The 10,627-nt window shown below is 37.1% G+C and overlaps 1 protein-coding gene across 2 annotated transcripts; it reads left to right on the top strand.

Moving 5' to 3' along the window:
- Positions 1-454: 454 nt before the first annotated feature.
- On the top strand, positions 455-10,627 carry LOC116259245 (uncharacterized). 2 transcript variants are annotated; one of them, XM_050079227.1, is made up of 14 exons: positions 455-651; positions 1,418-1,543; positions 1,976-2,175; positions 2,294-2,398; positions 3,284-3,384; positions 4,713-4,791; positions 5,593-5,604; positions 5,774-5,839; positions 6,159-6,227; positions 6,522-6,578; positions 7,375-7,452; positions 9,664-9,761; positions 9,850-9,895; positions 10,105-10,627. In XM_050079227.1, exons 1-14 carry the CDS (start codon positions 531-533, stop codon positions 10,282-10,284), a joined length of 1,338 nt encoding a protein of 445 aa, XP_049935184.1. In that variant the 5' UTR covers positions 455-530; the 3' UTR covers positions 10,285-10,627. The 2 variants fall into 2 exon arrangements, with proteins under 2 accessions (XP_049935184.1, XP_031492826.1); XM_031636966.2 differs by having other exon boundaries at positions 456-651; positions 1,436-1,543.

The raw sequence follows: 10,627 nt of genomic DNA, 5'->3' as shown, positions 1-10,627 counted from the left end.
GTGGTGTTTGGCTGTGAGAAGGTCATGCATTTGATCGTGTACACCCAACTCTAGAATTTTAAAGCCGGAACTAAAATTCCATGCCATCAAACACACAATCAAAACGGAACTTGAAATTTTATTTGCTAGCGATTGAATGAGAAGTCAAAAATGTTATTTTAATTTGCGGTTCAACATTGCTTTGAGACGTGGATCAAAAACAAGATATAATTAAAGTGTAGTGTATTTAAGAACTGAGTCTTTCGAACGTGACCAGTTATGCTATACTTTCCGAGTTCCTTTTGGAATTATGATTTGGAGTCTCCAGTCTCAAGAAGTTATGCCAAACGGTAGGTCTCAATCGGTTTCAGATCTTGAACCTGAATGATTACAATACGAAGCATTTCAGGCCAAACTTGATTGACCCGTACCCGATCCGTTCGCTTCATCGTAAAACCGCTCCTCCTCTTTTCCTCTTCCTTCTTCCCGCTCTTTGGTTTGGGTCCTCCGCGGGGAGGAATAATTAACGGCTGATTTTCTTTGCGATCTAAATGGCTTCCGGTGCGATGTCCCGACGTTCCTTGGTCTCGCTGTCGGGAAATTTTCTTCGCTGGCTGGATAGTTCAGCAACGAAAATGGGAGTTTATCGTTCCCCGATGATCCCTCGAGTGGGTGAGTTGAACCTGTCCGGTTGTTTTAATTCTCTTCCATTTCCGCATGATCTGTCCCTGTTTCTGGCGGTTATTCACTGTCTAAAATAAAACCAGTTTATTTGATATACGTCAGTTCATGATCTTGGGGCTTATAATTGTTGATGTTCACTGGGATTGCTTGTTCCTTTGGATACTAAGGCGGATGTAAAACCTTGCTGAATCTGAAAATGCTGAATCTTTTGCGCTCATAGCGATGTATAGGTTTCACTACGACATCGAAATTTGGGCCATTTTGGCATATACAAATGGGTATGGTGTTGGACAACACGTTCCTGGAAGCAACCGGCCATTGAGGCAACAAATAGCTCCATTATTGGTCATCACCTTTCTTCTCGCAGTACTTGTCCAATTAAAGCTGTTGAGTTATATGGCAACCAGCTTCTTAGGCATATCATATTTACTGTAGAAGTCTTCTGATTAGGATAAACTGTTGGAAGCAATAGGAAATTTGAGTTACCGTTCTTCTCAGGTAGGCGTGCCTTTGCTTGCTGCAATTACTTGATTTCTCATTACATTGGTGAAGCTAGGTGCCTATACGGGGATACAGGTGCTATATGTGGACATGGGTGTCGTTTGTCCTGCCCACGGGGAAAAAGGAATATGACATTACTAATCGATTTGGCCCAGTGCTGTTTATAATGGTCATCTTGCTTCTCTAGTTGCTTACCCTATCTTGCAATCCAGATCGTGGAAACTATTGAGTTGCTTATTTATCAAAAACATAGACGTTTTTTTCTTTTCAGTTACTGCAGTTGATGTGAAGTTCCTTTACCCCGTTGGATGTTATCTTGCGGCCAAGAGGAGTACTCATCAGGACATACCTCTGTGGATGACTTTGTTTGCATCAGGAGGTATAAACTATTAATGTGACTGTCCACATCACATTCTGTCTCAAAAGTTCCATGGAGCCTTTAATTTATTTCCAACTTCGTTATACTTGTGAAAACTAACTTTGTCTTCACGACTGAAGTTTCATAAAAGATCTTCCTGTTATTTTACAACATATATTTGTTTATAGATTTCTTTAAAGTTTTAAACTATTAATTGATGAGTACAGTTCTCACACATGTAGGTGCAAATGATGACCACTGCTGTCTTTATATCTTATAGTAAAGGTCTTTTGACAAGAACCGTTTTTATTTTTGTCAGATGTCCTTTTTTTTGCAGATGCATTAGTGGATGAAAGTAATCCTCTATGACTATACATTTCGGTGATATATATATATATATATATATATATATTGCTTTAACAAATTTCTTAAAAAGGAACCTTATGTGTGCAGCTTTCTTCTTTGGGATAAGTGGTAGCCCGATACTTTCAGAGAACATATCTTCAACTGATATGGGCATTGAGAGTGAGAGTGCTACTGGAAAGGCATATGTTTCTGGATTACGAAAAATTGAAGACGACTCAGTAATCTCAAACATTCATACATCTAAATGGAGGGTCTTCACAGACAACGCAAGGGATCTCTACTTTAAAGTAAGTATCCATAGTCTCTTTTCACGTCCAACTGCTCAGCATTACATCACTGTTTTTTATTAGCAGGTATTTTTATTTTGAGGCCATATTTTACCTGGTATGGAGCTCCTCCTTTCAGGGAAAACTAGATGAAGCAGAAAAATATTTCTTGTTAGCATTACAAGAGGCAAAAGAAGGTTTTGGCGAGAGTGATGCACATGTTGCGTCTGCATGCAACAATTTGGTAAACTGGCACTTTGATTTTATTTCTTTATTTTTATGCTAAAGTATTGAGTAGTTGTTATTTGAGATTGCAAGTCGATCAATTTCTTCTGTTTTTGATCCTGAAAGACATCTAAATTTTAGCTGTGCTAGGCCCATTGATTTAACAAGTTTGAAATTGCAACTAGACTTGAATGATTGTAACCAAACAGTTGATCTAAGACCAAGCTGGACTCTTAGTATGGATGGATTGCTAGCCATCCATTTGAAGGATTGAGTTTTTGTTATAACCTCTCCACATAACAAAAACTTGCATGAGAAGATTGTCTTTATGTTTAAGCCTGAGCATTCTTATCACTAACAGGGAAGTCGCTAATACAAATATGGATAGGCTGACCTGACCAAGGTTGCCAAAAAAGAATTGAAATTGAGAAGCAGTAGATGAAAGAAAGTAAGTAGTGCAAGGTGTAATCACAACTGTTCTATTAGTAAGTAACATTTAGAAGTCATCCTGGAGGTTCTAGGCAAGTTCAGGCACTATAAAGTTTGAAATTATGGGGTGATGGGACAATCACCTTCTTGCATGAATAAGATGGTATGTAATTTTTCTATTATTAGTTTTTTGAATTCCCATGATTTTCTCATTTAGAAAAACAAACTTTCTCTGCCCCTCTCCATACTTCTTACAACTAGTTCAGGTATGATTTCTGCTAAATTGCTGACTTATTTTGGGGAGAAATATTCTTTTCAAGTACTTCCTCTTAAACAGTTAAACTTTGTACAATAGTTAGTCCCTTATCTGGTTCAATCTTACTTTAGTTTACAAATGTCACTATCAACTTTGTGCAATTGATATTTTCTTATTTACCATGCATCAGTTAATGTTGCACTTGCACCCATATCACAGGCAGAATTCTATAGAATACGGAAGGCATATGAGAAAGCAGAACCACTCTACTTGGAATCAGTTGGTATTTTAGAGAGGTCATTGGGCCCTGAAGATGTACGGTATAATAATCTAAAAATCCTTTAAATTTCCTGTTTCTCAACCACCAACTTTGGTTTTTGTGTGTGTGTGTGTGCATGTAGTACACTTTGCAAATTGCATGAACAAAATTTTTGTTTCCACTAAATGATCCCATCAAGTTGCTAAAGTATGCCATTTTAGGGTCAGATCATCAACCATAGTGAACCTACACATCCACATTAGATATGACAGTATTATCAGAAATTGAACCCTGCCAATAAATATTGGTAAAATATCATGATATGTTTAGAATATGTGGCCAAAAATAGTGTAATTTTTTAGACTTTTTCTTTCATGCGTTAACGTTTTCTCTTTTAGATTCCTACATTTTTAACATTGTGATTGTTCTTTTCCTTTATCCAGCAATAAAACTGTAAATCCTATTTTTTCACCCTTTTTCTGTTTTTTTTACATTTCTAAAAAATTGTAAACTTCCAAAATTTTCCAAAGAAAAACCATTTTCTGAAAGAAAGTCTCTGATGGAAAATTTAGTCAATGAATTGCTGAGAATGATACTGTGGTCATGGTTCTATTTTGTTTTGTTTTCTTGTTTTTTTTTACTGTTTTTGATCCTTACATTGCTAAAATTTGTGATAATGCATGATTATATAATGAATTTATTTTTTATCAGTTACAAACTACATACACAACGAAGGATTTATGCAACAATAATGATGCTACAGTCTATACCATTCATTTGTTCTTTAGAATGTAGATTTATGATTTAAGGTTGCAAGTGTATGTGTAAATCATTACTCCATGCATATAAAATGAAAATATCATGCTTTTCTTCGAACAAATTGTATCTTGGAGGAATGGAGGGCACTACAATGTCCTGCCACTTTCAGGTTGTTAAGCAGGAATGGGAGGGAATGGATTATTTCTTCTCGGTCATGAAGTCTGCAGAATACTCTTTATGTCAGACGGAAGCTTGAAATGGATTAAGTGCTAAGTAGAATATAATTTATGTTCTATCCATCTAGTGACGGCTTCCGAGGGCCTTTTGTGGAGTAAAAGAACAAGCAGTTATTGATTTTATAGACCTTAGCAAAATTTGTATTTCTCTATGTGAAATTGAGTTCATGTTTTGCTTATCTTTGGGAGACTCCTTGTAGCAGGTTGTTGTTCTCTTTTATATTAAACCTATGTACTCAAACAGGATTTTAATGTTCAAATCAGAACATGCTGCTTATATACTGTTATATCTTCTTTGGAGCATGTTGCTTATGCACTGTTCTATGCTCTATCATAGTGCTCTTTGTTGCTTTAACGCACAATTCACAACTTATATTTATTCTCATATTTGCAGTGTTGCTTTTGCTCTTCACAACCTTGGCAGCCTTTATTTTCTTCAGCACAAACTTGAAAAAGCTCGATTATGCTATGAGGTAAGGAAACCCTGTTAACCCACAAGTATCGTGCCAAAAAGAGGTGTCATGGTCAGGTAAATCCCAATCCTGACCTACAGATGAACTGATGGGATCTGCATTGTAACTTTGTAAGTACTTGAGCCAGTCTTTGTAGGTTCAATTAGTAAAGAAGGTCAGGAAATTTTCACACAGTTAAGATCCAAACTTTCTTTGTAAGTATAAAAGTTGCTGTTCCACCTTGTGTGAATTGTGTTCGGGTTATACTTTTTCTGGACCTAAGCTTGGTTTTTCTTGTGGAATGATCCAGCAGGATTTAGTTCTGGGTTTAGTACCAATACCTTTTGCTCAGACCCTAGTCCAGACCATATATGTGTCTTTGAGCATGTACTTGCTGCAATTCTTCATATGTATATCTAATTCATGGATTTCATTTTGTTTGTTTTATTTTTACAACACTAACAGCACAGATGTGACCTCCATACCTAAGGACCAACTAGTAAGCTGTTAATGCTTTTTTTTTCCTAATGTAGGATAAAAATGTAGTAGTGATAGTGGTGAAAATTTGATAAAATCCTTACTTTAGAAAACCATGATTAGGAAGTCATTGTCTAGGCTTTCAGCCATGGGGAAGCACACCTGGGTAGTTGGATGCTTCATGTTCTGTTCCGGTGCATTTTGCAAGAATTTTTGGTGTTGATATATTCCTTTCTATGAAAGATATTTTTTTTCCCAAAAGTGTGATCTTTGTGATATTTTAGCAACTGACTTTTTCTTTTGTTTCTTTCCCCATTTTATGCCTTTCCATGTCTCATATGGCAGCGGGCTTTGAAGGTAAGAGATCTGGTTTATCTTATTTTTCCTCTTCCTGCTAATTTTATGGTGGAGTTGTGCTTTGCTTTCACTTCAGTACATCCTTTCTATCGTGAGAGAAGTTGGAAAGCAGTTTGTGTTTAACATGCATTTGCTTTCATGTGACATAGTCTTTTTAATATTTTCACAGATAAAGGGACGGGTTCTAGGTCTAGGAAATGCAGACTATGCCAATACGTTGTTTCATCTGGGGAAGGTAGTAACTGTCTCAATGGATCGAAATATTTTACCAGAAATAACTTGCGTTGTGTTTGTGTATAAGTGATATGAGGTATCATATTTTTATGTGTGCATGCACACAGTGCACATATGCATTTATAGTCATTGAGGTGATATTTTTAGGTATCAAGCTGTCACTGGAGGCGTCTGTGTCATGTCGTCACCTTTGGCTTGATAACTAATTTGATTTATTCTTGTTGTGTGGATGTCCATTTAGCTTTGTCTCAGTTATTCTAAAATGTTTGGTAATGACTCCTATTTGAAAAGTGATCTCTCAGTATTTCAAGTTTGTCTAGGTTTTGCATCTTCTTGGAGATCTTAAAGATTCTGAGGCTCTTATCCAAGATTCCATCAGGATATTAGAGGTACCTACAAGAGTTTACTTTTAATGTGTTAAAACTATGCAAATGAAATACGGGTTATATGGTTTACATCTCCAGAATGGGTGTCCATAGTGGACAGCCACATGGTTCACAAAGACCAGCTTTTGAGGTGGGCGTTGAAACATTTACTGGGGTTGTCAACACTCTCCCGGTGGTGTTTATGGTTTTTAGTCAAAGTAGGACTTGCTGTTTAGCGGAGGGCCACTGCGTATACTTTTGACTATTTTAATTTCTAAAGCTTATAATCATCAGGTCTTGCATATTCAACTTTTTCAGGAAGCAGGTCAAGGGGAGTCAATAACTTGCTTACGAAGAATGCAGCATCTTGTTCAGGTAATGCCATTTTATATTAGTGTTCTTTCTGACAAAAGAAATTCTTATTGAGCTTAGATACTTCCAGGTCTTTCTAGTTTTATGTTATTCTGCTCATTGCAGAAAAATCCTCTTTTTTGCCTCCTATGCATTTTCCAGAAACTTCTTCAACTAATCACGTGGAAATTCACAATTCATAGGATACCTTCGGTTGCTTCACTAAAATCTCAATATTCAGTTCCTATTGTGTTTCTTTTCACTTCACACTTTTAATGTTTAAGGTCTTAAACTCTTAAGGTTTTTAGATGCAGTTGGAAAAATTTCCAGCGTCACCTATCAAGTAGAAAGGTTGATGAGTTCATGGCAGTTGATAGGGTGTCTCTAAGTCTAAGCACTTCCTGAGTTGCATTCTTTTTCGCAACTTGCCTGCTCCAAGCCAATAAATTGGTCGGCCCAGATCCACATGAGTGGTTTTACTACTTTTGCATGGTTCACGTTTAAACTTTAAACTTGGAGCATGCCTTGAGTGTCTGTTCCTGGGAATGCCTGAGCAAAGACAGCACCCAAAAGTGTCCATTTTCTGAATACTTTGTGTGTATGTGTTTTTCTCTAAATCCTTTAGTCGAAGCTATGTGTGAATTAGTCATTAATGTTATAAATCTTAACCTTTGCTGTCTAAAGTGTCCGTTGTAAATTTTTAACTTTTTTCCTGTTTAACATTTCTGCTGGAAAGTTTTCTGTCATATATCAACTGGAAGCTTTCTGCTATATTTTCTTATAGTGCTTTCCAATTTGATGGAGGAATTTTACTTTGTAGATGTTGTTGCAATCTAGTCAATTTAAAGAGGCAGAGAACGTCCAAAGAAAAATCCTGCATGTTCTGGAGCTATTAAAGGTTAATATTCTGATTTTCTTTCCAATATCAACTGTTGAGAAGTTAAAAGGTTCCGTCAATTGTGTCTTAGTGTCTTTGATATGGCACAAACAAACTTGAGTCTAACCTTATTCACGTGGCATACAACATAACTTTTCGATGAGTTTTCTATGTTGTCTAACAGCAAACCAGATCTGTTCAGAACTTGTCTAACAATTCTCATTGCAGCATGATCGAATTGACTGTGTCTTTGTCTAATGTTTTCTCACCAACATGAATGATCTTATTGGACTCCTCTTTCTCCATTGACATGCTGTAGAAACCCTCTCTATTTGTTCCTTTGTGAAGTCCCTCTGTAACCAAGTCCTTCACACAACAATATGACAGATAGAATTCATATTCAACATGGTTATCTTTGCTAAATTTCTGACTGATAATAAGTTTTTTGATGTAGCAGGAACATGTAGGACATCATTCAAAACAAAATTATTTTTTGTAGATGGTCCCAACATTAGAGATTTTGAATCATGACTGTCACCCACTTGAGAGAATATGAACTGTAGGATAGCTCATGCATGTATAAGTTACTGCCTTACTGGTTACATGTTGAGTTGCTACAGAGCCAGGATACCTTTTATTGTTTCCAATTTGACTGTTGTTCTGTATTGACTGTTGTGAGGTACTCTTGAGCCTCTGAATTCTGAGTTTTTAGCATAAGATGAAAGCCAAAAACATGGTCGAGCTGAAGAACTGGGCTTTTCACATGGTTCACAGAACAGCCAAGGCCAGTTATAGAAGCAAGAATCCAACTCAACAGAAGCTGTTCACTTTAGTCAGAGAATATACTCAGGGTTAGGATGAAAAGTACCTTTGATAAGCATTGGTTGGGGCACTTTTGGGGCATCATTGTATCTAACCAAATTGTAAGTGAGAAGGATCGGTCTGAGCTGTGACTCCTAAATCCAGTAAGTATCAGTTGCAAGTTTGATTGTCAAAATGATGCAAGTTCTTAGGTACTCACGAAAAGTAGAACATTCTGCATAAAGCTGAGATCTGCTCAATGGGTGAGTCAGAAAATGAAGTCGAGTTGGAAGAGATTGATGTGGTAACAGAAGCACTTCAAAACTTTTAGAAAGTCTCTGACACCATGAAAAAAAATTCAAATCGAAATGGGAAGAATGTTTTTAGTAATTCGGTGTTAAGCCTACCACACCATGTCACTGTACGTTTTCTCATTTAAATAGACATATTACATAGGAAATGCCCCTTGTCAGTTATCAGATTTATTGTAGCATTAAAACAAACATCTATTTTCTAAGAGTCGTGTTTTGCTTTGGTAGCTTGGCCCTGTTTCTTCAACCATTTGTTCTATACATTTTATTGGTTCATGACCGATGAGAATTGATCAGGAGCTTTAAAGAGCTTGGAAGCGTTGAACCGGTTCTCTTTGACTTCAACATGCCGCACGTGTAAGATAAAGAGTATATTCATGAAAGAAATATGAAAGTACGTGTATGTGAAGACAGTGCAACTACTTGTCTTGCATTATATAGATGCCTGGAAGTTGTGTCATGTAGATGCACAGTAACGATGATCATTTCTGGACATGTAAAGATAGATGTGGGGTGTGTGCCATATAGGAAACCATGGTTGTGGAATTTCTTTTAAGATATCTTCAGTACAAGCTATGAAAAAATCATAATCAAAATGTTCATGCCAATCCAAGTTCTTTCAAGAAAATGATAAGCAGTCTAATTGCACTCTTCTACTAGAAATTAACCATTCCACCATGTGGTATACTTTTACTAAAAAGTGGTCGAAAGTTTGTTCAAGGCCAGGAACTCCATGTCCCTTGCTAGTGGAATCTGCAATGCTAGATATCTTGTGGTTATGACGTTATGTGCACCTTGACCCTGTAACTAGTTTGTGTATGAAGGCCCTGCAATGGAGGTATGTAGTTGGATTCTTATTTTCAGATGGAAGTTGAGTGCATATATGTGGTTTGAAGTTCAAATATATGCTTTGTTTTTCAAATCAGTGATTCATTTAAAGTAGCGGTATTATGCTAGTGGCTTTCCAGTGCTGCAATCTTCGAGGCATGTGTTGTTCTATATACTGGCTAGGCTAGGTGGAGTGACCCTTTTCCATGTATTAAGTTTCTGATTGGATGGAACCGTTGATGCAATGTCTTCTATTGCATGATTATTGCTGCATGCACAACCTGTTGTTTAGGGATGGGACTCCTTGGATGCTATAGCTGCAAGAGAAAATTTAGCTTTAATACTTCAATCTGGTGGGAGGTTAAATGAGGCTGAGGAACTCTTTGAAAGGTAAATTATAGCTCCTGGAATGGTGAATCATGGTCTTGTTCTCTAGTACAGTTGATTCGCTTGCTACACTTCCTTTCCTCCTTTGCAGGTGTCTGAAGATCAGGAAGGAATTACTCAGTCTGGATCATGCCCAGGTTTCTTTTCTTTACTCGATTTACTGCTTATTCTATTGACTGGACAAAATTACTGTGGCAAGTGTCTAATCTTTAGTGGAATTTGCCTGCTTGAGTTGGACTTTTTCTTGTGAATAAACCTAGAACCATGGAGGTTTTGCAGAACTTAAATGCTACTAATGTCGGTACCCATTGGAGAGCTATGCGCTAATTTCTCTCTACCATAACAGCTTGGCAAGGGTAGATCAGCAGCAGATGCTCAAAAGCAGTACCTCAGGTCTTTAAAAGGTCTCCGAAGTATTCTTACGAGGCAGAATACCCAGGAATCAGAGGGCAAGTTGAGAAAAGTAGAAGAGGAAATCAAGCGAGTAGAAAATGAAATTCAAAGCAGTGGGAGGAACAAAAAATGAGTTACTGCTGTGCGCTGTACCCTTTCGTATTATTATTTTTTTATGCTGGCTTGAATCACTCTTGTAAAATCTGACTGAATGGGCCGATTTGTATCAAGCCAGCGATAAATGGGTTTGATTCATCAGCCGGCATAGGGGTGCACGTCTGGTACACTATCCGTCTATTATATAAATATATAGACAGGCGCGCACACACATAGATCTGTCCTACCAGATTAGATCAGAGGACTGACATCTGTTGTTTCGACCATAGAAAATTATTTCTGACGAGACATATGAGTTATCTGACATAATTTGATTGAATAATAAAGTACTTGGTGCATTAGCATGTTCGTTTGTTAAA

This window comes from Nymphaea colorata, chromosome 8, assembly GCF_008831285.2.
Source record: "Nymphaea colorata isolate Beijing-Zhang1983 chromosome 8, ASM883128v2, whole genome shotgun sequence".
In the NCBI taxonomy this organism is placed as follows: domain Eukaryota; kingdom Viridiplantae; phylum Streptophyta; class Magnoliopsida; order Nymphaeales; family Nymphaeaceae; genus Nymphaea; species Nymphaea colorata.
This window is presented reverse-complemented; position numbering and strand designations above follow the sequence as displayed.